We start from the raw sequence: 27,562 nt of genomic DNA on the forward strand, positions 1-27,562 counted from the left end.
TTATTAATGTTAGGTCATATATATGGTATCACTTTGTGCTTTAAATTATAATTTTTAATTGAATTCTCTACTTGATAAATTAAGCTAGACAGTTGTGCTTACATGAATTTATGATTGAAAGTTCTAAACCCTGTACCTATTTAATTAAGAAGAAAACCTGTGGCAGAAATAAGCAGATATTGTAATGCGTTATGTACATGGCTAAATTAAAAGTGCATAGTTGATTTGTTCATCGAACCATTAAATTTATAATGGTTTTATGATGGACCTCAAAGGATAATTTATATGAAATGCAATAATTTACATATACAGCAGGAAGAATATTCATATTTGATGATAATATAAGATTATAAAGAATATAAGGTCTACATTTTAGTGCATTGTTGATTAGAATGTTTGCATTAATTCTGCTTAACTTTAACGATAACCCTATTCCTTGTTTAGTTTGAAGGCTTTGTTTCACAGTAGCAGCCAATTATGTATTAATTAAAAAAAGATCATCAGACAGCTTTTGTACACAATGTATCTCAAAGCCTCCATCAAGGCAAGTATTAGATATGATTGATCTTCAGTAAAGAGATAAATCCGATTGAAGACTGCTTTGTAAAGTTTTGAAATAAACATAGTGAATAGACACCTGAAAATATAGTTATATTAAATCAGGACAGGAAAATAGGCCTTCAATAGGTGGAATTTTTAATAAACACCATCTGTTAAAGCAAGCATGAATTTACCCCCGCTGAGTAAGACGTCTGGTCTTTTTAAGCATGTGCCAAATATTTTCCCTTAAACAATAGTGCTGATCTGATGAATAGTGTCACAGGAGTGCCCTTGTTTTCTGTCATTATTGTACCAGGATGGGCATAACAACAAAGTCTCATGTGGGTGTTAGAAAGAAATTGTACCCATACTCTGAAACGTGAATTCTGCAATATGCTGGTGCTTTTCATCAAGTCTTTTTTGTTGCGACTCGTGGACTTATTTTGCTCATGCAAGATTTAGAGGATTGTACGTTCATTACAGTTCACCTGAATCTAACTGTCACAACACTTCATGTTACTCAGCCCTAAAGTAATGCATACGGGTTCACCCACAAAGGTTCACTCAGAGGTGGTGATGTGTAAAACATGTAATTTTCTAAAGCAGCTGATTTTACAGTCGACATTGAGTGTTGACCTAAAACAGAGCCAAAGAAGAAGTATTAAAGTAAGCATTATAATGCATTAATCTTCATTATATTGTTATAATATTAAATTAGCATATGTAATTTGTGTTAATATTAGCAGTCAGAAATGCAAAAAGCATGTATATAAGCTGAAATTAATCTAAGTGGTTACATAATTTTATAATTAAAAGCACCAGTCTGTATACTAACATTGTAATAAGTTATTATTTTTATGGATTGTTGTAAATATGTAATACTGAAATGCATGCGTTTAGATAATATTACTTGAATATTACATTTAAACACATAAACAATGATTAATAGTGCAGTTAAAGGAGCAACAAATGAATATGCACCAAAAAGTTTCATTGGACACATGCCCTTTGATGAGTATAATGCATGGGAATTGTTTGTTTTCTTTTGAAGTTGCTTTTGTGGTTGCTTTTATGTGGTTAGTTCGGAACAAACCTCAGATCGATGGGTTGAGAACCACTGATCTAACCAATAGTTGATGTTATAATGTTATACCTTAGGTGGTGATGAAGAGCAGGACTTCTACATTGAGAAGAACACAGGGAGTATTGTGAAAGCTAGACGTCTGGATGCAGGCAGAAAATCTCATTACAACTTAACAGTCAGAGTCACAGATGGATTTCAGGCCATAACCACTCAGGTATGAGCACACATGCCAAATCCATCACACAATGAATGCAGAGTCAATAAATTCATAGCGTGCAAATAGAATGTGAGATGAAAGATTTGCCATTGTTATCTGGTCAGCATTTTAATTTGTCTCATGGAGAGCTGAGAGTATAGTGGTGTGTCTTTCTTCTCTTAGGCCTACATTCAAGTAGTGGATATAAATGAGCATCGGCCCATGTTCTTGAAGAGCCTCTATGAAGTGAGAGTGCCGGAGGACACATCCCCATGGAAGGAGATCCTTCACATCAGTGCCCACGATGCAGATGCCAGCAGTGGACTCTTTTACTCCATCCACAGCAGCCTTAACCCAGACAGCCTCAAGTACTTTCACCTGGACCAAAGGAGCGGTGTGCTTGTCATGAAAGAGGAGCTGGACTACGAGGCCATCTCCACTCATACTCTGATTGTGATGGTAAAGAGACACTTGACTTGACTCATCTAGACTCTCATCTCAAGGTCTTATGTAAATAGTAGCCAGTGCAATCTGTTGTAATTACGGCGAAGCTTTGATTTGAGAAACATTTGGTTATTTTTCCAGTTGAATGATATTAGAATTAATTTAGTCATCTTGAGTCACTCACACAATGATATAGATGGGCTCAGAGCACAAGGAAAGACCATAAATCCACATTCCTGAAACATTCCTGACCTCAAAAAAAGCGCTTAAAAAAGAAAAAAAACATTAGTGGTCAAAAGTTGTCATGTTGCTCCTTGCACCACACACACATTAATTACCCTGTGCACTTTATCATTCCAGGTACGAGATGAGAAGATACCAATAAAAAAGAACTTTGCGAAGGTTGTTGTGCATGTAGAAGACTGTAACGACCACAACCCGTCTTTTCTGAGTACTCATTATCAGGGAACCATAAGTAATCTGGCACTCACTGGCACTGAAGTGCTACGAGTCAAAGCCCTGGATAAGGACACGGGGAGCAATGCAGAGATTGTTTATTCCTTTCACTTCGGTAAGACATTTGCCTGGAGCACTGTGCTACCTTTGCTTTTTAACAACTTTTACATTCATGGAAAGCACAGATTTAAGTCTTGCCTTAATACTTAATTTTATTGCAGCATTTATAAATACTCTTGGGTGGCAATTAAAAAATACAAATCACCTTTAATCTGTTTTTGACATTTAACATAAAACAAAATAAGCTATCTCTTTTTTTGTCCAGGTGGGAATGTAGATGGTGCTTTTGAAATCGATCAGGAGACAGGAAGCATTCGTGTGTCTGATGCATTAGACAAACTTCCACAAGAGCAGTATCATCTCACAGTAAAAGCCACAGATCAGGGCTTTCCCCAGCGCAGTGCCCTTTGCCCTGTTACCATCACCGTAAAGCTGTCTGAATTCACACCACCCAGGTTTTCCTCCGAAGAATACATCACCGAGATAAGTGAGGCCGTGCCTCCTGGCTCCCCTGCACTGTCTGTCTCCGCCAGCTGCCCGTCTTCAGTGCTGTACAGGATCAATAACGGCGACCCCAATGGGACGTTCAACATCAACATAAACTCTGGAGTCTTGTCTGTCCGAAACACACTTGATTTTGAGCAACACCCTTCCTACCATCTGACAATTAGGGCTACAAATACAGTGGGAGTCTCATCTGATGCAGTGGTTTACATTTATTTGATAGATGAAAATGACAACGCCCCTGTTTTCCATCAGGACACTTATTATGGGCAAATTAGCGAGTCTGCGCCTGTCAACAGCATGGTTACAGGGGAGAACAACACTCCACTAGTGATTAAGGCATCAGATGCGGACAAAGACACAAACGCTCTTCTGGTCTTCCAAATCCTTGAGCCTGCTGCACAGAAAGTGTTTAAAATAGACCCAAGCATGGGTACCATCTCTTTACAGTCTATGGTTGACTTTGAGGCAACACCTGAATATTCCTTCACAGTTCAGGTGTGGGATTCTGGTGAGCCGTCGCTAAGTGCTTCCAAGCCATGCAGAGTAAACATTCGGATACTAGACATTAATGATTGCCCTCCCAAATTTGCTTTACCTTTGTATGAAACTTCCCTCACTTTACCGGTTTTTGAAAACATGGATGTGATCCAAGTGACAGCTCATGATGCAGATTCAGAAGTAGCCTACATGATTTTGGAGAGCACTAGTAAAAATGCCTTTAAAATAGACGAGTTCACTGGAATAATCTCTGTGAATGACTCTTCCGAGCTAGAGTCCCATTGTGAGTTAAAGATCACTGCCTCAGATGGGTTATATAAAGACACTACCCTAGTAAGATTTAATGTCACCCATGCAACAAAGACTAGTCTGAAGTTCGAGGACAGGATGCATGTAGCTACTGTAATTGAGAACAGTACATCTATTAAAATCTTAGCTGTTTTGAGAGCGACAGGTAGCTACCTGAATGAACCCTTGCAGTACACAGTCTTGAACGCTCATGGAAAGTTTGAAGTAATTCCATCGTCTGGAATCCTGCAGACCACCGGAGTTCCATTTGACCGTGAAGAACGGAACGAGTACGATGTTGCTGTGGAGGTCCGAGACATGAGGCATCCTCCACGTGTGGATATCACTCATGTTAAGGTCTATATAGATGATATCAATGACAATGCCCCAGAAATATCAAATTTGCCTCATTCACTGATGATATCGGATGAAACTGAACCAGGGGATGTTCTCTTTCAAGTGCTAGCAACAGATAATGACTCTGGAGAGAACGGATCAATACTATTTTCCCTGGAGGACGATTTCAGTCTCTTCAGAATCGACCGTTATCTTGGAGATGTGTCATTAATGAGACCTTTAGATTTTGAGTCTGTGAATAAATATGTTCTTACTCTTCTAGCATCAGATGAGGGTGAGCCGAGTCTGTCAGCCGCCGGACGTTGTATGTCCAAGTGCAAAATCGGTCTCATCCCATATTTCAAAGCCTGTACTATCCATTGAAATTACCTGAGAATATTAAACCGTTTACAACGATCCTGCATGTGCAAGCACGAAATCCTGAAGGATACCGCCTTATCTACAATCTAGAGGAAGACAACGCCTCCAGGTTCTTTAACATCGATTTCAAAACAGGGGTCTTAAGTGTGACTGATTTCCTAGACTTTGAGACTCAAACAAAGCATATTTTGACTGTTCGTGCCACAGATTCAGTGACTGGCACCTTTACTGAAGCCAAAGTAGAGATTGACATTGAAGATATAAACGACAATGTTCCTGTCTTTCAGAGTCTGTCTTATGTTGCAAATGTGTCGGAAGGCCTCCCAGTAGGCACATCTGTTTTACAAGTCTCGGCCAGTGATAGAGATTCAGGCAGTAATTCGGATATAACTTACCAGCTGATTGACCAAGAAAAAGATTTTTTTGAAATTGACCCACTAAGTGGGATTTTGTTGACATCGCAAGTATTGGACTATGAAACCTCGCAGCAGTTCACTCTGAAAGTTAAAGCCACAGATAAAGGCACGCCACCTCTCAGTGATGAGGCTCAAATCATTGTGACCGTCATAGATGTCAATGATAACCCTCCAGATTTTAGCGAGCCATCTTATCGGGCCTCTCTTGATGAAAAGGCCACTTGTGGCCACATCGTTATCAAAGTTCAGGCTTCAGACCCTGATAGTAAGGATGACCTCCAATATAAGATCCTGTCAGGCAATGAAGGGAGATATTTTTCCATTAATGAATCATCCGGGCTTATCTCGTTCTCAAATGTATGCAAAAGGAACCTGGATCCATTTTATAACCTCACTGTAGCGGTTTCCGATGGAGTGTTTCAAAAGACTGCCCCTGTTAATATTGACATGACAAATGGTAACAAGTACAGCCCCTATTTTAGCCAGAACATTTACGAGGCAGATCTGGCAGAGAATGCAGAAGTGGGAACTCGTGTGATCCGATTGGCTGCTATTGACCCAGACGATGGTCCATACGGCAGTGTCGATTACACCATCATTAACAAGCTTGCTGATGAGAAGTTCTCTATTGACGAAGACGGACAAATTGTGACTTCTCAGCCTTTGGACAGAGAAAATCCATCGCAACGCGTGATTGCGATTAAGGTCATGGCTAAGGATGGAGGAGGAAGAGTGGGGTTTTGCACTGTAAAGATTATTCTAACAGATGAAAACGATAATGCCCCTCAATTTAAAGCCTCTGAGTATCAGATTTCTATTCAATCCACGGTGAACAAAGGCTCACCGGTTATACAGATAATGGCTTATGACGCAGATGAAGGTAAAAACGCTGACGTCACTTACACAGTAGAAGAAGCAGAAGAGGTCACAGAAGATATTATTGAGGTCAACCCTTTTACAGGAGTGGTCAGTGTCAAAGAGAGTCTAGCTGGTTTGGAGAATAAGATTTTCAGCTTTAAAGTTAAGGCCAGAGATGGAGGCATACCTTTTTACAACTCCTCTGTGCCAGTACAGGTCAAAGTGGTCCCTCCGGAGGTCACTCTGCCCCAGTTTACAGAGCCGTTGTACTCGTTCTCTGCATCTGAAGACCTCCCTATCGGATATGAGATAGGCACAGTGAAGGCGGACGCTGATATACCACTGATATACAGCTTGGTAAATGGCAACACTATAGACAGCAACAACGAACATGTTTTTGCTGTCGACAAAGACAGTGGTACTCTTGTTATGCAGAAGAACATTGACCACGAAAAAACCAAGGTATACAAGATTGATGTGATCGCTCAAGGAAATCACAATGGCACCGATGTAGCATCTCTTGTATCTGTTCACATAGAGGTTCAAGATGTTAATGACAATCATCCTATGTTTGATGCTGACCCCTACGAGGCCTTCCTGGCTGAGAATTTGCCCCCTGGCACCACAGTCATTCAAGTGACTGCTAATGATGTGGATACAAATGTCAATGGAGAAGTCTCATATACGCTTGAGCCGGAGTCAGATGATATTAGCAACATGTTTACCATTGATTCGCAAACTGGCTGGATTACTACCTTAAAGAGGGCTGATTCTGAGACCAAACAGCTATATAGATTATATGTGGTGGCCACTGATCATGGCGATGCTGTCAAACTATCCTCTTCTGCACTAGTTGAAGTTACTATCACAGATGAAAATGATAACCCACCTCAGTTTACAGAGGAACTGTACCAAGGGTCCATCCTTGAGAACAGCAGGCCTGGAGAAGCCATTGTCACTCTGACAACTGCTGATAAAGACATCTCTGCAGAAAACAGACAGATCGTATGTTATATAACAGGTATGCAAAGTGACTTGACTATGCCTCATTTGTCTGTAGAAAATAAAAACTGGTAGTTCTTCTGGTTTCAAAGTTCAGCTTTGACATTTTACTTCAATTCTGACTGTTGTATAAACAGTTTTGCATGGGCAAAGGTATGTATTTTGGTTTTAAACAAATGCTGTTGGTGTTTTCATCAAGATGGAGACCCATTGGGCCACTTCTCAGTCACAGCAGCTGGAGAGGAGTGGACAGTCATTTCCAAAGGTCTGCTTGACAGAGAAGACAAAGATCGATATAACCTTAAGATAATCGCCACAGATGGAAGGTTTCAAACATCTGCTAATGTAGAGGTCCATGTTCTTGACCTCAATGACAACAGTCCTTTGTGTGAACAAGTAAGTCAGATATTCCCCAGAAGATGTATGTATAAGCATGCTTCTTCAGCTGTGGGCACTTTGTCTCTGTGGACAAGTACAACGAAAATGCAAAGTAGCAATAAATAATTCTGGTGAAATTACAGCATTTTTTAAAGGTAGGAAGAAATTAATGCATGGCAAAACATTTTAAATATGTTATTCATAAAGTAGATTAATACGTTGAAAAAACCACCCTATGGGCATAAAATGCCTGCAGAAACACCCAAATACTAATAGTACTTGGGTTATTCTTCACAAATTAAAACTTGATGGAATAAACTTTGGCAAGCTTTTTTTTTTTTTTTTTACTTTTCACTTGGAATATACATAGTAACTTTAACCCTTTTCGCAGTTACTTTATACTGAGGCTGTCATGGAGAATTCCCCATCAGGCTTGTTCATCCTGAAGATCTCTGCTTCTGACCCAGACATTGGGACGAATGGCCAAGTGTCATTCACTCTTCATGGACCTAATGCAGACAAGTTTCATCTTGATTCCAGAACTGGTAAGTTTGATCTTCAGATCTAGTTCCTCCTACGTTTTCCCAGAAGAATTCACTGTTTAAAAATAGTTAGAAACACTTTGAGATTGCCTTAGTTGCTACCGTTTTTAAAGAAATAAAATCAGCAACAAAGATAAGAGGTAACTTTCACAGGGCCTTTAGAATTTTTGAAATTCCTTGTAAACAATGAGAGTATTTGATTTATGATAAGTTTACGTGAGGTATCGTCTTCCAAAGTATCCTATCTAAATGTAACATCTTTTAAAACGGTTATATTGGGTTTCCAAGATGCATGAAATGCTTTGGGCAAAGCACCGTGTCCAGCTCTGTAGTGTTAAATTCCTGATACAGCAACTTTCTTTGTTTTTTTGTAGCCGTGTTAAAGAAAAGAAACAACTAACACCAAGTAAATATTCTGTTGCACACCTTTATCAAATAAATAACTAGTCAAGGCTCGTCTTGGATACCATACATGTTACAACACCTTGTGTTTAACCCTCCCCTATTATTGTCAGTACAGCCTTGTTTCAAGCTTATGCATGTTTTTTTTGTTTTTCTTTAGGAGAGCTGTTCACCTTTGCTGTCTTGGACCGTGAGCGGGAAACAGAATATGATCTTGTTGTCAAAGCGACTGATGGCGGTGGCCGCTCTTGTCAGGCAGACGTCACACTCATGGTGCAAGACATGAACGACAACCCGCCACAATTCTCCACAAGCCATTATGAAGTCACTGTGTTTGACAACACAACAATTAGGACACCTATTGCTGTCATCTATGCCAAAGACCCAGACACAGGTATGGTACTGCTTCTCTTGTCACAAATGTCTGCTTTGAAGCCAAAAACACAGACTATTTTCAGCTTATCCGCTCAGAAAGCATTAGAAACCCCCAGGTTTTTCCCTTGACCCATTGCACGCAGGTCGAAATCCTAAAGGTATGCAGCGTTTGATGTGGGATTGAAGGCTGTGACAGAGAAACATGATTAGGGAGGGACAGACCACACCTGCAGATGTGTGTGAACATGTACACACACTGACTACTGTCACAGGGATTCATGTGAATTTGAACTACTTTGCCTTTTATATAATATGTCTTCGAGCTAATTAATGACATTATCCTCTCCTCTGTTAGGCAAAAGTGCAGAATGTCAAAGAACAGAATGTGTTTATCTTGAAATGTGAACATCAATCAATGCTAACACTTTATTTTGATAGTGCACTTTGCTAACTATAAGCAACTAGATGTCAGCTAACAGACATCAGAGTATTAGTAAATTGTCTGCTTAATATCTCCTTACACTTCATTAGGACCTTTGAGTAACTTGATGCATGTCAACTTATTCTACCAACCCTAACCTGTCTACTAATACTGAAATGTGTGTTAGTTGACATGTATTTGCAAACTAATGAGTTTGTTGATGTGTATGTTGCAAAGTTACTTATAGTTAGTTGAATGTCTAAAGTAGACTATATAAAATGTAATGAAATCTACAGTAACTAATTAAAATGTAACGTTTATAAGTACATGTTAATGCCTAATTTTTGCATGACCACTTTTTAGATCCTTTAGAATAAGGAACACTTGTTCACTTTTAACTACAACTCCCTCAGTAAATTTCTAATTTTAAGTTTAGGTATCGGGTATGATTAGGGATGTAGAATAAAGTATGTAGAATAATTCATGACCCTAAAATTAAAATATTACCTTTCCTTTATTGTTACACTTAATTACCTTACTAAGAAGCAAATTAGAAGGTTATTGAAGTAAACGTCATTGTGCATAGCTAGTTAATATTGAGAAATAAACATACTACTTTCAAGACCCCAAATCATTTTTAGGCATCTGCCATTCCTGAACCGAAATACTGAGAATACTCTGTTTTATAACTCTTCCAGGTATAAACTCAGAGGTGAGATACTCTCTTCAAGGCGCAGATAGTGGCTTCTTCTCCCTAGATGAAATCTCAGGCATTCTGAGACTGGAGAGATCTCTAGCCGATGAGACCAAGTCCACTTATGAGATGAAAGTGAAAGCCACTGACCGAGGCCTCCCTCGCCACCTTTTCTCCTTCGCCTCCATTACAGTACACGTGGTCATCCTGAGTGATTACCAGCCGTTGTTTCTTAGCTCTGAGTACTCTGTACAGATCCCAGAATCACTTCAGATCGGGTCGGAGGTGATCAGCGTGTCCGCCCTCACCAAAGATGACACTGAAAATGAGCCGGTGAGATATACTATCATCTCAGGCAATGAAGACGGCCGATTCCAGATAAACCCCATAACAGGTACGGGCTTTTTTTTTAGGTTTCCTTTTGATGCATGTAAAAGAAATTGGTGGATGAAATATGCAGCATCAAACAAATCAACATTTTTACATGAAGAAATCAGATGTAGATATACGTTTATTTTTGGTACTTTATGATGAAATCAAGTCAGCCAGTCAGAAAAATAAGAGGACATGGATAGTTTGCTCATTTAAATATCAACACCACAAAACAATGATATTTAATGATATAAAATCTATATTTTAATGTGTATTTAATGATTTTTTTTCGCTTGATGATTATGTGCTTATGTTAAATTCATTCTTTTCTTGAAAATAGGTCCAATTCTCATTATTAGCTAACAGTTAACAATGGCTTTAATAGCACTTCAGAATAACACTTATTCACTATTAACTAAGACTTTTCCCTCAATAAATTAATCAATTATTAATAGCTATTAAGGTAGTTGGATTAGGGATGTAGAATAAGCTCAAGTAGAATTAATTTAATTTAATGCATTTAATTACTACTAATAAATGGCTTATATTCTAGTAAGATGCATGCTAATAAGCAGCTTTAAGGGACCCCAAAATAAAGTATTACCATAAATTATGCACCAATAAACTTTTGATTTCTAATTTAAAAATAGTTAGAAAGGTAGTTTGTTTAGTATCTAAATGACAGTCATGCAGAATAATGCACTAATATGTTTTTACTACAGTATGCTAGTAATATGCATTGGAACTGGTCTTTAAAATTAAGTGTTACCTTATGTATTTTACACTCATTATTTATATGTATATATATTGTAAACCAACAAATCTTATTTAAAAAGATTTGACTGAAGTCCTTGTAACTTGAAGTCACGTCACAAAACAATTACACTGACTGCGCGGCCGAATATGTTTATAAACCATGTACAGAACATTACTTATCCTTGCTTGCAGAAAGTAGACGTGATATATTAGCATGCTGTCATTGATCCTCTGTGGCTTATTGCTGTTGTGTGAAGCTGGAATTTTCTTCAGCGTGAGTAAATGTTGAACAGAAGAACCTGTGCTGACATGTTCTGAATCCACACAGGCACTTGTCAGCTTGTTTATTCCCATCTGTTCATTCCTCTTAGTCTCTCTCTCTCTCTCTCTCTCTCTCTCTTGCTCGTGTCCTCTTATCGCGACTCCTCAGAGCCTTCGTGCTGTAGGACTTTTGTGAGAGATTGAGCCAAACTCTTTATTAACTGTCAAACAATACGCTACTTTGGGTTCTGCTAGCTGGCTTTCTGCACAAATCAATTGGTTATTTAGAGATCATTTCAATCCAAAGCTGTAAGTCCACTGTGTAGTCGCGTATAGTCTCCTAGCACATAACAATCAAGCTCGGGTCTGCTGGGTATGCAGTATATTTTGGACAAACCTCCATATGGTTTAGAAAATTAAAGAAAACAGATGTTTTATCGCATGTAGCTCACTAGCGTTATGTCAGCAATATTCTCTTTTAGTGAAGTTTGCATGTATTTTTATATATATGCTCATAAAACTGCAGTTCAAAAAAATCTTAGAACAAAAGCCGAGACGTTTTTTTAAATTATCTTTGATTTGTTTCAAGCAGCTACTCACATTTTGATTTTTGCATGGCAAATAATTGAAACTCATCAATCATACATTAAACCGCTTTGTAATATATTATTTAGCCATTTTTCTCATTTTATGCAAGGTGAAACCGAATAATTGTAGGATGAAAAATAAATAGATTTAATTTACATCTCTTAAAACTAATTAAATGCAATAAGAACCACTAACACTGATGGATTCATGAGTAAGACGAGTTGCATGATGTAGCCATGGATTACAGAAAAAAAAGAAACGACCATATTAGACAATCACCTGACCTTCTCTGGTGAAAAAGTGATCATAATTTGATTAACGATATAACGCCACTGACATTTCAGCAGTACTCTTAAATCAAAGGGGTTTAATGAAATGTCACAGAAATATTAAGACTATGGACGGTTATCTAATAGCTGTATCACTGAAAATAGCCTCGGGAAAAAGTTTAAAATATCTGTTTGCTACTGAACTTTTAAAACAACTTAGAAATAAAAAAGAGTAACTATGAACATGAGAATATCCTTCTTGCTGTTATAATTGGCGAGTTTGTGCTTGCTCATGAAAACCGGAAGGGCCACAAGGGTTAATTTTGTTCAAGTGAGTCGTTTTGCAGGTTACTGTCGGCTAATTAACTGCCTTATTTTCTCCCACCCATACAGACCTAAGTCAAAGTAGACGGCACATTTAATTTATTTCATGCTGAATGACAATGAGGTGACGATGAGGCAATGCAAGATAGATGCACAGACGTTTCGACAAGTTGCATGTAATCTTGCGTTGATCATCAATCAAGTAAAGCTGTCCATTCTCACAATAATAATGAAAACAGGCAAAGCTACTCAGCGCAGTACTTGTCATTGTGAACTGAAGGGACATAATCCTTTATTGTCAATAAAGCATTCATAGTGCATGTGACATCAACATTAGAGGATAATAGGAGCTAATACGCGCTACAGATTCATAACTGTTTTTAGACATTCAGACATGATAAAGCACATGATTTTGTCAATAGAGGAACTCATGAACGGGACTACTTGCTGGCTAACGAGTAACTTTGCAACTACATGCCAACTAGCAGCAAATTATTCTACTACTAACCCTAACCTAACCCTAGTCTGCTAATGCTCTAATGAGAGCTAGTTGACACGTAGTTACTTATAGCTATTACAGTGTCTAAAGTGGATCATCGAAATAAATGATAACCTATTAATCATATAACGCTGCGTAAAATAAAGTAATTTTTACAGTTTTTGCATCTTCCAGTAGATGTCACAGTTTTATATCTTATTACCCACGGTTCAGTGTCACATTGCATCTCTCATGACAAGATGATCCCTGGGCTGCGATCCCCGCGCCGACAGTCATTTCTGTCACTCAGAGCAAATGAAAAATAACAATAAGACCAGATATGAACCGATGTCTGACACCGACGGCTATCGCAATCCACGCTAAGTGAACGCTAAGCTGCATCATTCTCCATCTTACAATTAAATGATCTACTAAAATCAAGCGAGCCAGTGCAGGGAACACACACTGATGCATCTTCATCACACTTGACATTGACAAGTGCTCCTTTTGCTTAGACGAGGATTACTGTTGCCGTCCACTCTTGCATCGAACACAAGCTCTACGTTCAAACACAAGCACAAACACGCCTATATTGACAGAAGATGTGCCAAGGACAAACACAGCCCTGTTAATAATACGGTGGAGGATCTCTAAGAAAGCCATTAAGTGACACAACATAGCCCTTGATCTTTAAAATCAATAAAAAGAAACATTACAGAAAGCAATTTTGCACTTGTTGCAAACCGGATTCTCGAGCTAAGCAAAAATGCCAGCGCTTTTTGTTGTTCAGCGTCGTCTCGTTTTACTCTAATAATGTGAGCACAACTTTCTCTTCTGCTTGAGAATGAGACATGAAATAGCAGCGTCTACCCATAATGCACAGAGCAAATCCCACCGGCTTTTCAAACGCTTTAGATGAATCAGCTTCTTGTAAGAATCAACTGCTTTGCAAAAACAGAAAAGGCGACATCGCATAAAATGCATCATGCATTCAGTCTAACTCCGTTGGGAAGTGCACGAGCGTTATTAGTCATGTTGAAATGTGAGTTTTCCATGTGGTCAACAATAAAAGAAAATCAGCTGGTGCTGTACTGAAGTGTTTTAAAACCCCATTATGTTTCTTTTAGCCATGTTCTGCACATACAGTACGTTAGGCACATAATACAGCGGTTTCTATTCTAAAGCAGATGAGCATAAACTTTGAACAATAAATCTCTTTTCACATTGGAAACAGATATCTCTTCACCAAAACTCCCAGACCAGCTGGTAAAGTTCTTCCGTCACTGGGGAAATGCAAAACAAACTCATCAAACCCAAGAGATTTTGCAAGCTGCCAGAATTGTGTTTCGTATTTTAAGCCGCTGTTTAGTGTTTTTAAATCGAACTTTTCCCATTTTTCTTTTTCAGAGCTAACTTTACTTTTCTGTGCCATTTTTGCAATTACTTTGAACCGGCTGGAAACTGATAAAGAGATGGCTCAAGCCTGGATGTGATTTTGTCGTTTTGTGCCACAGGTTTGCTGTCGGTGAACTCCGCGCTGGATTTCGAGCTCTGCCGCGAGTATTACCTGTCAGTGGAGGGAGCAAGGGGCAAACCGTCGCTCAGTGACATTGCTACGGTTATCATCAATATCACAGACGTCAACGACAACCCGCCTGTCTTTAACCGCAGTAGCTACAGTGCTGTGATTGCAGAGGACATTTCCCCTGGGGACATGGTTCTGCAGGTATCACGCTTTCCCTGAACTGTCACTGAACATCCACTGATAAAACTTTTCAGTCATACTTTATTTTAGGCTCCAGTTTTCACTAAAACTAACTATTAACTATGCCTTTTTCCTCAGTTAATGCCTAATTACTGTTTATTAAGTTAGTAATATAGTTAAATGGACATGCAGAATATGTTGCAAGTATTTATACTACACAAATCATTAAAATTAAAAATGTATTATTATTATTATTATTAAAATTATATATATTTAAATGCAATAATAATATAGAAATAATAAGAGCTGTATATTATTGTAATATTGTTATCAGAAAGAAAACCGATATCCCTAGATAGATAAAAAATAAATAAAAAAAAAAAAATATATATATATATATATATATTTTATACGTTTTTTATATTCACTGTTTGATTATTAGCTTTATTTTAATGGTGACAATTTATTTTACAATTACACCTATTAGTTGCCTATTACAATGCATATTACTAGAATATAAGCATATATTAATGCCTCATTCTCATTCATGACCTTATTCTACATCCCTAATCCTACCCAATACCTAAACTTAACAACTTCCTCACTAACCTTTAGTAAGCAGCAAATTAAGAATTTATTAAGGGAAAAGTCGTAGTTAAAAGTTAAAAACTGTCTCATATTACCCAAGTAAAAATACAGATTATGGACTATTTCTGAACTGTTACCATATTGCCTTTGACTTCAAATGTAAGGTGTCTCGCTTTCTATGAGGCAAATTAAAGCCAACCGCCGTCAATCAGCTGACGGGATTGAGACAAGCTATTGTGGCAGCTGTTGAGCGACTGATTTGCTGCATCTGTCAGCAAAGCAATCAGAAAAACTATTTGAACGGAGCAATCAGCTAATGGTGATTGTATATGAGCACTCACAGTCCGCTCCGCGACTCGTTGTGACATTAGCCGTGTCTGATGCACGCCGCTAGATTAGACGATAATCCAGAGCTTTAAAGCTTAGTTTAATACCAGTCAGGTGCTCTCATCTTCCCTACCTTTCCTAACTGTGCATCTGTCTCAGGTAAGAGCCGTCGACCTTGACGGGCCTCCAAATAACTTCATCATCTACTCTATTGTGAGCGGTGATCCAAAGCAGCAGTTCAGCATCGACCCTCGCGCCGGCCGCGTAACGGCGCGCTCCAGGCTGGACAGAGAAGAGGTGGGTTTCACTTTCCCTCCAGAGCACGTACTCATTTGTTTTATCTGGGGTTTAGTTGTATCTGTTGAATCCTGTGATCACAGATGAACGTTTTAATCACTGTTTGACTGGTGCTATTGAACGTCGGTGCCGCGGTGTTCATATCTTCGTAATCCCACTGACGCGGACCCTCGCCTTTCAGATAACGCACTACTCATTAACCGTGCAAGCTGCGGATGAAGGCGATCCTCCTTTATCCTCCGCCGTCCAGGTGACAGTGACCGTATCTGACGTCAACGACAACCCACCCATGTTCTCGCAGATCAATCACAGCCTCGTTCTTCAGGTAAAAACACACGGCCGAAAACTACACTTTTTCTCTCCCTGCATTGCCCAGCTAGTCAATGATTTGGCTTACTTCAGTCAGACAGTGCTGTAAGATCTAGAAGAAATAACCAACCAAACATGATTCAAATGGTTCTTTTATGGTATATTGTCCCTTCGTCAGATACAAGGTTCACCTGAACAGTTTTCACTTGGTATTTGCAAGTAAATGTCACTATTAAGTATACTGTATGTTGAAGAAAATGCTAGTAAGAAAATGAATCAAACTTGAAATACTGAAGAAGAAACCGTTTTAGTTTTATTTTACACACTTTTAGTAATACTTCACACCTATAAATGACCCAGGACCGGAAATACAAGTCAAAATTATTATTATTGTTATTTTTCTTTTGTGCCAAAAAGCATTAGGGCAAGATATAGGTAAAAATCACCTAAAATAAATAAAAGCAAATTTCCTACTGTAAATATGTCGAAACTTAATTTTTCATTAGTAATATGCATTGCTAAGAACTAGATTTTCAAATGCTGTATTTCGTCCAATCCTAAACGAACAAAAAAGCAAGCAAACAAAACCCACTTATGACTGTTTTTTTTGTCCAGGGTCATTCTAAAATAGTTTTAATGCAATAATTGTGTCTTGGAATGCACCTTATAAATATATTTCTATTCACTACTACACCTTTAGATAACATAATAACATGTTTGTGTGCTGTGTATATTTATTATGTGTATATATAAACACACACAAATGCATGTATACATTATCCAAAAAATATTATCCAAATATATACTTTATGTCTGTGTATCTTAATACATATACACATTATTATAATCAAAACGTTTATGTGGCATAGGATTAATCGTGATCAATCATTTAACAGCGCTGATTAAAACGCATTACAAACAAGCCTTCAAATATTACACTTTTATGACACTTTTCAAATATATTGTGTTTTAATTGGGTTTCGTTTATTTATGAAAATACGAAATGCACTACAAGGATAACACTACATTATAATACCTTTTCAATGCATTGCACAAAGGCTTCACGTATAAGCGTTACACTTTTTTAAATTTTTTATCAGTGTGGCAATTTCTGATTATTTCTGCACCTCCTTCAATGCACCGAATCACAAGCATTAAATTGCGAGAAATCAAAGGTGCAAAAAATGGTCACGGCTGTCATCACATTTGTGCTCTAAGCTGCACGTGAGCACAGGGGAAGCCAAGAGTTCATCGGCCCTGTATTATTCTGCAACAGCGTCCGGACTCTGTTTACCCTTTCGGAGTCGGCCGGATCCATTGCTTCTAATTATAGAGTCAACTCTGCTGACTTGGAAATATTATTCACACCCCATTTACCCGCACCCAAGGTGTCTGTGTCTTCAGAGAGCGGCGCCTATTTGCCACCATGTAGGTGGTCAGTAACAATTAGGCTCATCTCCGCCAGCCGAGCCCTCCGTTTCAATTACCTGTTCCAGTTGTGCCAGCTTGAAGGAAGACGAGGAGCACATGTCGGTCCAGTCGGCGGCGCTTTGTTGACAAATGCAGACAGAGTGATAAAAATCACCATCTGTTCTCGCTGCGTTTTCATTTTCGACAGAATTGGGCTGTTTCTTCGAGCTCAGATTCGTTCTGGCATTGAAAACGAGTCCCGTGATAGAAATACGCTATCGATTTGAAAAACAGCGAGAAACGTACAAACATCGGGGCGGATTGATTATTTCTATTCTTTTCCAGCAATTTCTCTCCGTTTGCCCCGCGATGCATTTTCTGTTGCCAGAGCAGTAGAATACAATAAAACTCAGCGGAGTGAACTCTAGAATCCCAATCAAAATAAAGAGACGTTTGTTCATCTACTTTCGAGAAAGGACAGCTACAACTTTTCTAAAAGTCAGACGTATTTTCCAAGCGCGCGCAGCTTGATTAATGTTGTTTTTCTGGACACAGGAAGGGGAGTCTGTGGGCAGTGGAGTTCTGCAGCTGCTGGTAACAGACAGAGATACGCCTCAGAACGGCCCTCCCTTCTCCTTCTATATTGTCTCTGGAAATGAGGACAGGAGCTTTCACATTGACCAAGGAGGACTGCTGTCCGTATCCTCCCCGCTGAGGAGGAGAGGCAAGCCTCAGCATCTGCTAAAAATCCAGGTGAAAGATTCCACTCATTAATTTCGGTTACGAGTGCAGCGCATGTTTACAACACAGGCTTGTTTTAAGATTGAAGCGATAGTTCACCCAAAAATGAACAAATGTCATCACTTACTCATCCTCATGTTGTTCCACAGCCGTAAGACTTTCATTCTGCTGGAAAACACAGAAACATGATGATTTTTATGTTCCATGCTGTAATTGAAGTGAACAAGGGTGCTGTCAAAATGTGTCCAAAAAACACTCTGAAACCACCATAAATCACAAATCGTATGCTGTAGGACAATTTCAAGCCTTCGGAAGAATAACCATAATTTTATTTTATTTTTTTCCACTTTTAAGGCTCAGCAACCTAGATCATCATCATTTTGGTTTAAAATTCAATCATTTCTTATATATTATATTATATTGTATTATATTTAGTGCTCTCAAACATCCAAAATAAAAGTTTTTGTTTACATAATATATGTGTGTACTATATACACTAATTATGTATATATAAATACACTTATGCATGTATATAATTGAGGAAAATATGTTAAGTTTATATGATAAATATATTGATGTACAATAAAAAATATAAGAACGTAAATATATAAATGTATATGCACGTAAATATAAAAAAAATATACTCTTTTTTGCGTGTATTTATGTATATACATAATAAATAAACACACTACACATACATATGTTATGCAAACAAAAACCTTAATTTTGGATGTGATTAACAGTTTGACAGCACTAGTTATATTATATTCTATTATATTACACACGTTTGTTATAGTATGTTGTTAATACTCCAATATATTCCAATACGTTGCAGCTTTTTAAAGTTCAGATCTATTTGTTCGACGGACCCAACCTTTGTCTTGACATTCTTTCCTAAAAAATATACTTACTGCAGTTGCCTTGAATTTAAATGTAACACTTGAATTCAAAATTTTAAATACAAGTTCTAATTGGGCTTCCTTTAACTTAAAAGAACCCCTGGTTACCATTCATTGACATTGTATAGAAAAGAGTGCCTTGAACATTTTTTTCAAACTTCCTCCTTCCACAGGAGAGTCATACAGGTTTGAAACAACAGTAGAGTAAATAAATGATGACAGAATCTTTCTTTTTTATGTGAACTATACCTTCAAATGGAATATGGCATGTATGGGACAGTGCAACCTGACCTAAACTTGATTGCTATCTGTGGACTGGTGATTCTACCACACCGACTTAAATTATTTAAAGCGACTCTTCAAAGGTCAGTGCATTGTTCGCACGTCGCAATGTTTTTTTCACACATCACATAAATATCATCTCCACAGGTCACTGACAGCGGCCACCCTCCTCTGTCCTCAATATGCGTGGTGAAAATCAACATCACAGAACAGAGCCGATATCCACCCACGGTGACTCCGCTCGAGGTTTTCATCACCACCGCCGGCGGGACGTTCTCGAAGCGTGTCATCGGCAAGCTGCACGCCACCGACCAAGACCCCCAAGACGTCTTGTCTTACAAACTGGTTTCTGATGGCCTGGACCACAGCCTGTTCTCTGTGGACCCTTTGGATGGGAAGATCGTGGTGGAGAAGAACCTGGAACCAGGCTTGTACCTCTTGAACGTGAGCGTGTCCGATGGGAAATTTAGCATCTGGGCGGGGGTAAAGGTCCACGTTTGGGCTGCCGCTCAACACGATCTGGATCAAGGCTTCACGTTGCAGCTGGCTGGGCTTTCGGCGGAAGAGTTCGTGTCCGATCACTGGAGAGGCCTCCAGCGCAGCCTGGGCTTGGAGTTGAACATCCCCAGACAAGAGCTGCACATCGCCAGCTTGCAGCAGCAGCCAAACTCCGTCAATATGGAGGTCCTTCTGGTCCGGAGAGCTCAGGACGGCTCTGTCCAGCCCGTTTCTGCTCAGCGCCTCACTGGAGTCCTGTCCAATGTAGAAGATACGCTGGGTTTGAACGTCTTGAGGCTGAAGCACGATGGTTGTGTGGGCGCTGGTTGCCCACCTCGGGGTTGCAGGAACGCTGTGGTGATGAGACGGGGGAGAATGAGTAACTACGCCACGGCACGGGCCAACTTCATCACCCCGCAGCACAGCTGGGAAAGCGTGTGCTCCTGCAACGGTAGGCACCGAGACCACCGGCGTCTTATTCTGCATTCCACTAAGGATTTAGACAAACCTGGAGGCCTTCAACCCTATCTTGTTTCTCACTGAGTTGCACCTTTCTGGGTCTGCCTTAAAGGGACAATTCACCCTAAACTAAATGCACACTCGTGTAATTCCAAAATCATTAGATTATCATTAAACAGAGAACACAAAAGGATATTTTTTGCCTTTTTAGATAAGTTCAAGCTGTGCTAATCTCGTCCTTCACACGCCAGGAAGGACAAAAAAATCAATAGTCTATAGTATATGGACCCCAAAACCATTTATAAGAGTACATAGAGATTTATACATTAGCTGAAAAAGTATATTTAGTTTGGATTGGACAATATTTAGAAATAGATACAACTATTTGAAAATCTGAAAATCAAATCAAAACATTAAAAAAAACTCATTTTTGGTTCTTACCAATGCTGATCAAAAATTAAGCTTTGATATATTCATGGTAGGAAATTTACAAATATCTTCATGGAACTTGATCTTTACTTAATACCCTAATAATTTTTGCCATAAAAGAAAAATCGATCATTTTGACCCATATGATGTATTGATGGCTATAGCTAAAAGTATACTTCTGCTATTTATGACTGCTTTTGTGCTCCAGAGTCACACATCTATGGTTCTCAGTCAGGTGACCAGGACCCTCAAGATGACTTAAAATGCTATATTTATCATAATTCACCCCATCAGCAACTGTTTTTGTGTTTGACAAACTAAGATTCCCATATCCTGTTCCCATGTCCACCTCGTTTTAAGGACAGTGATCCAGTAAATAGCAAATAACATGGAAAAAAGGCATGGGGTATTTGAATATTTTTAAGGACATTGGAGGATCGCTGGCTTATTAAACTGTAAGCCATTACTAGAAGCAGATTTGCTTCTCAAGAAACATATTTTATTATTATCATTATTAAAAGCAGTATAATATTTTTTTTCTTCTTCAGGATGAATATAAAGACCTGCAGTTATATAGAAATGTTAAGTAACTTTGTATTCGAGTTGGCTATAATTTTTGATCAGGTTAATGAATCCTTGCTGAATAAAAGTATTCATTTTCTTTATTTTTTTTAATCTTACTGGTCCAAATCCTTCGAACAGCAGTATATGTAAACAGTAAAGTAAAGATGTCTGTCTTAACGTCCATCTATGGGCCTGTTTACTTTGATTTCATTCATTTAGTTTCAACAGAAAGCAGACAGCTGCTGCACATTTTGCCAAATGTATTGAGTATTTATTCTTCCTGCGTTACAGAGTCTGCTGTGAGGTTTGACGGGAAGGGTTATCTGAAATACCTCTATCAAATGGAAGAGGGCAAAGAAAACTTCCATCTGTCTCTTCGCCTCAAGACGTCTGCAGCAGACGGTACAGTGATGTCCACCAACGCCTCCGACTGGGGAACATTGGAGGTACGACATTTTTCAAACACAGACCAGACAGTCTTTAACTTCTTCTTTTGTCTTCAACAAACAGCGTGTTTGCCATCGGTATAAATCTAAAAATCAAAGAAAACCCCGCCATCCAGGTCACAATAGAACGATCACAGAAAGCTTCACTCCACCCCGTGATAAATGCAATGTCCTAATGTTTGCAGTAGAAGCTTGTTTGTTCTCATGAACGACTAACTTAGTATTAAACGCGTTAATATTCAGGAGCACATTCCAAAAGGGAATGAAAGCGCTTGTGATGTGGATTTCATCCCACCCTTTGAGCACATCAGGGATAAATCAACCTGTATTTCTGAAATGAGTGTTATGATGAATTCACGGCTGACTGCTCTCCTTCTTTGACTCAGAGGCGCACCGAGGGCTCTTTGAGTATTTGTTTATTTAAACGGCCTAATGCTGCTTTGAAGCTTCAGCTAGAGGAAGTCTTTACGGTTCTGCACAAAAGACTGAAAAGTGCATTCATGTTCCATACATTGTGAGTAAGATAAAGAATGCAGCACGGATGACTTGAAACGCCGATCTCCGCTTCGAAATCATATGACATCTCTCCCAGAGGACACTTCATTTATGCACCGTAATTGAATATTCAATTTAAACGGCTTGCAACATCAAAAGTGCACTCTCCTTTTTTTCAAAGCTTTACCTCTGGGTTTCGAAACTTGGCAAGCTGGACCGCTTCATTGTTGCAGAGGGGCTTCAAAAGGAATTGTTAAACATGGTCATCCAAGAAATCTTCAGGGCATTCATCTTCACAAAGCTGCGCATGACATAATTCATGTGTCTCTCCAGAGAATTAATATACTGGCGCACCTCAGCAAACTCCTATCAGTCTTTTAATTTGAGCGGAGCGACAAGTTGTGCTTTGGAAACTTGTATCAGCTGCTAAGCTAGTGCTTTCAGTTTAATTATTTTAAATGGAAATCGAGCCTGTTTGAGCAAAGCCACCTCTGACAAGAGAAAGGGATGAAAAGGTGACTTGTCAGTTAAGCAGCTGTAGCATTTATGAGTAGTGACAGCTGCGATCTAGCATTATTAAGAGAAACGAGATCTGATAGATACGCTGGAACTGATACCCTTTAATGCTGTGAGGAGTCCGAGTATGGTGGCATTGATCGCAATAATTAGGTTTTTCTTTAAACCGGACTCACATCAGGAGGTCTGTAAAATTTTATTCAAAAAGGCAGTTGGAATTGAGAAATTCTGTTTTATTTATAAATGTGAACATATACATATACTATTCATAGGTTTTTTGTGTTTAAATTCAGGCTTTAATTCAGCAAGGATGAATTATATTGGTCAAAAGTGACATTGAAGACATTTATAATAAAGTAGTTACAAAATATTTCTATGTCAGATAAAGGCCGTTTGAACTTTCTATTCATCAACGAATAATAAAAGTAAATGTTTCTTGAGCAGCATATAGAAAGAATTCTGAAGGATCATGTGACACTGAAGACTGAAGTGAAGACTGAAGACTGAAAACTCTGCTTTGCATCACAGGAATAAATTACATTTTGAAATATGTTAAAATGATGACCTAATTATTTTAAATAGGAATAATATTTCAGAATATTATTGTTTTTGCTTTTTGTTCAAATAAATGCTGCCTTGGAGACTTTTTTGTAACATTTATAAGTCTTAGTGACCCGAAACTAATATAAATACTGGTATAAGCTGGTCCTTAGCTGGTCTTGAGCTGGTTTAAGATGGTCCTTAGCTGGTTTTGATCTCGTTTAGGCTGGTCCTTAGCTGGCTGTGAGCTTATTTAAGCTACTCCTTAGCTGGTCTTGAGCTGGTTTCAGCTGGCCTTGAGCGCAGGTCCAGCTCATAACCAGTGCATGACCAGCTTAAACCAGAAGCCATGCTTCAAAACATACCTAACCAGCATATGCTGGATTTTTCAACATGGTCACTACTAAAGAGCATCAGTTAATATGTTTATCCAGTGGTTATCAATCGCATGCTATTTGTTCATGTGGAGTTACTGCCATCTTGAATAGGATGCTGCGTATATGAATCCAGCGAACAATAAAGCACAGCTTCACAGAGCTTTCATCCATCATGCATTGAGGGATAATAACAATAATCAAGTGAGGGATAATAGTCAGGCAGTATGAATGTATATAGGCATTTTTATTGTCCATAAACTGTATTTTGCTAAAACGACCAGTGCAGTATACATTATTTCATTTATTACACAGCTGCCTGCCAAATAAATTATTACATTTCAATGCAAGTCAAAATTATTTTAGTTTGGCCATAGAATGCCACAAACGGCCAATCAAGAACAAATATTCCAGAGAATTAGTTTAACCACATCAGCAAACAGAATTTTTTTTGCCGTCACATCTAACAGTCATCATTTCTCAAGAAAAACCACTGGGGAGGGAACACACTTTATTTTACGGAGGCTATTCTCTGCTGCTTGCTGGATCATAAATGTTTATTTGGCTGATGTTTTGTTTCTGTTTTACAAGCACAGCGAGATCATGCGCTGTGTGTTGTTTGATGTGGACTCTGGTGGATAAGCAGCCTTCTTACCTGTCAAACTCAGCATTGCCCTCGAGGAACCGAAACTCAGATCGAACATTCACCCTCGATGAGTTCTCTCGGGAAAAGTTCCTCTTCCTTTTCTGTGCTCCTCTCACCGCCGCCGCCGCTGCACACTCAGCTCAGCACAGCACAGCAAAATCAAACAGCAGCTCCGTCCAATGAAAGCAAATGAGCAAAACCCATGGGCTGACTGGTATCAGATCAGAGCAAAAGGCTCTGTGCTTCGCTTCTCTCATCGCAAAACTCTCTGAAGATTCTGCCGCAGCAATTAAGAGGCTGGTGTGAAGGAGATGATTGTTAATAATGCATACTCCCAACATCAGTGTAATACTTGCAAATGTGAAGTGCGCGCGCACACACACACACAAGCTATGTTTTTTTAATGCACAGAACAGGAAACTAATACATGCATATGCGAGCGATCCATTATTTGTGGGTGGATCGCTGAGGAGGCGTAATGTCAGCGTCTGTTTGAATGCTTCGCGTCACAAAGTTGTTGGCGTGATTGAAGGAGAGCTAACCGCGTTCTCCCACGAGCTCTGTCTTTCACAGCTACCTATAGCGCACACAAAGGGCTTCTTATCTCCCACGGAGCGGGCGCAGGGAGCACAAGCTTCCAACTGTGCTAAAACACAACCTATCTAACCTTCCTCAGCAAGAGCTTTGCTGGCTCTGGCAACCTGGGCACGGTCCGCAAATATGTAACTTTATTCAAGCTGCAGACGTCAGGCTAAAGCTAATAAGTGTGTACTAATGTTTGCCAGATTTTCTGGGTCAGTGACATGATGCTCATCTTTCTTTTCAGAAATACTGACTTGAGCATGTCTCTTTTTGTGATCAACATGAAATTTCGCACAGATGTGATTCATTTTCGAGTCTGAGTCAGCACAGTAGTGATTCATTGGGAGCCTGGGTTTCCGCATTAGTGATTCATTTGGAGCACAGTAGTGGTTCATTTGAGGTAGTATAACCATCAAATAAAAATTTTAATTAAAGAATAATTTCCTTTTAAATATGATAACTTTTTCTATTGAATTCAGAACCACACGCTCAATGTATTCAAAGTGAAAATGTTGTTTTTTTAATGAATGTAATCTTTTTTTTCAAATTAAGTTTTACGAAACCGACACGAATACAAAGTTCTGTTCTTTGTCACGAATGCTGTTGTTTGTCACTGTTTGATTTTCTAGCTGGTGGACAAGGAGCTGTGGTTCAGATATAGATGTGGAAACATGCTCCCTGCCAGTCTGCATGTGGCCAACCACCCTGTGGCTGATGGCCGCTGGCACCACGTCTCTCTGGAGGTCAACGGCACAACCCTTAGACTCACCATCGATGCCAGCCACTCCAACTTGGTGGTTCTGCCTCAACCCTGCAGGCTCAGTCAGTCCGGTGGGGCCCTGGTGCTGGCCAGCTCCAGTCCCAGCGCAGATGCAGAGCGCCTGGGCTTCACCGGCTGTTTGGAGAGCGTACAGTTCAACGGAGAGGCGGTGAGAGGAGAGGAGGGCATGACAGGAACTGGCCAGCAGACCGGCAGGCTCTTCGGGATCTACCAGTGCTGCTCGGATGTGAAAGTCTGTGCCAGGAATCCTTGTGAGAACGGAGGCACTTGTCTTGAAGAGCCCAGTGGAGGTGGGAAAGCAATGCTTCTCGAATTTTGCTCACGTTGTCTTCACTGATTTACCTAGCCGTACTTAAAATTAAATAATGCTACATTATTAAATCAGCATATGATGAACTACTGCTGCCGTGATCACTAGAAAAAAATACATAAACATCTCTGTAAAATTAAATGCATTTTATTGCTACAGTAATGATATGTGTAGAAAATAATAAAACAGAGAAGGATTGCAGTGAAAATAATAAAAAATAGCAATAATAGTAATAGTAACATTAACATAAGATCATTTGACTGTGCTGTTATACATAATTTTTTTTTATCAAAATGAATTATGAATTACTGCCATGATCACTAGAAAATGCACACAAACATTTTTGTAAGATTTAAGAAAAATAAATTTGAACCACTTTACAGTAACGTTTAACAATAATAAAGTTGATACAGATATATAGAAAATATAGAAATTGTACACATTTATTTTTAAATTTTGCAAAAATCATTTTTCGGAACCACTTTACAGTAAAGTTTAAATTAAATATAAAAATGATCAAAAAGCAACAATTAGTAAACTATAATATATTTACTGTATAAATGAAAAATAACCAAGATGAATAAGTGTTAAAAATGTTAGCTAGTTTAAAAATGCGTTAACTAATGTTAATGAATTGAACTTGAAATTATGTTTTATTCCCCCCTTATATAGTTCACCTTTTTTGTTTTCATCTCTGTTTCATGTTATACGTCTGTGAAGTACAGAATTAATTCTTGAATATTAAACAAGGTCCCTTAACAAATTGGTAAGGGACAACAAACAGAAATGCAGGAATGTCTTTGGAGTATCTAAGCAACACTACACAGATATGGAAATAAAGCCAGGGAGATGATAATCTCTGCTGCATCTCCGCTCAAAAGATCTCTCAATACCCCAGTGTCAGTCTACACTTTCATCTCAGCACAGAGAAGTTCCCATGGAAATATCTTTGTTATCTTGACCATTACTCTAAGATGCATTTTTTTTTTCCTGCCCGTCCTCCAGAGTTTCACTGTCGCTGTCCATCGCAGTACTTTGGCTCGCGCTGTGAGAACGGCATCCTGCCGAACGATCCTTGTGCATCCCAGCCATGTGCTAATGGTTTGTGTATGCCAAATAATCAAGGGTACATCTGCAACTGCTCTGCACAAATTGCTGGAAACAGGTGAGACTCACACAGCGATGCTCTCGAAATCACAAATGCATATTATGCCCTTGGTGAAGGCATTGAGAAGTCTGATTAATTTGCATGAGAATGAATGCTCACCCGCACTACATGAGTTCTGTCCATTTGCTATTTGCGTTGTGCCTTTGAGTAAACAAATTAAAGCGTTATTGATTGTCCTCATTTAAATACCATGAGTATATTTGTAGCCTGCAAAATCATTGTTTTCCTTTTGTAAATATATTAAAACTAGTAATATGCATTTCTAAGAAC

At 38.9% G+C, this 27,562-nt stretch overlaps 1 protein-coding gene across 1 annotated transcript in view; it reads left to right on the plus strand.

The window, feature by feature from the left end:
* The window catches only part of fat2 (FAT atypical cadherin 2), a 47,047-nt gene that overhangs the window by 12,951 nt on the left and 6,534 nt on the right, over positions 1-27,562 (plus strand). Inside the window, 17 exon segments of the mRNA XM_043256711.1 lie at positions 1,699-1,838; positions 2,004-2,279; positions 2,625-2,835; positions 3,046-4,716; positions 4,719-7,085; positions 7,266-7,462; positions 7,836-7,989; positions 8,549-8,782; positions 9,883-10,272; positions 14,441-14,652; positions 15,706-15,843; positions 16,025-16,168; positions 18,118-18,315; positions 19,632-20,433; positions 21,726-21,880; positions 25,663-26,104; positions 27,130-27,289. Coding sequence (XP_043112646.1) covers positions 1,699-1,838; positions 2,004-2,279; positions 2,625-2,835; positions 3,046-4,716; positions 4,719-7,085; positions 7,266-7,462; positions 7,836-7,989; positions 8,549-8,782; positions 9,883-10,272; positions 14,441-14,652; positions 15,706-15,843; positions 16,025-16,168; positions 18,118-18,315; positions 19,632-20,433; positions 21,726-21,880; positions 25,663-26,104; positions 27,130-27,289 — 7,891 coding nt within the window.

Source organism: Puntigrus tetrazona, chromosome 14 (assembly GCF_018831695.1).
Source record: "Puntigrus tetrazona isolate hp1 chromosome 14, ASM1883169v1, whole genome shotgun sequence".
In the NCBI taxonomy this organism is placed as follows: domain Eukaryota; kingdom Metazoa; phylum Chordata; class Actinopteri; order Cypriniformes; family Cyprinidae; genus Puntigrus; species Puntigrus tetrazona.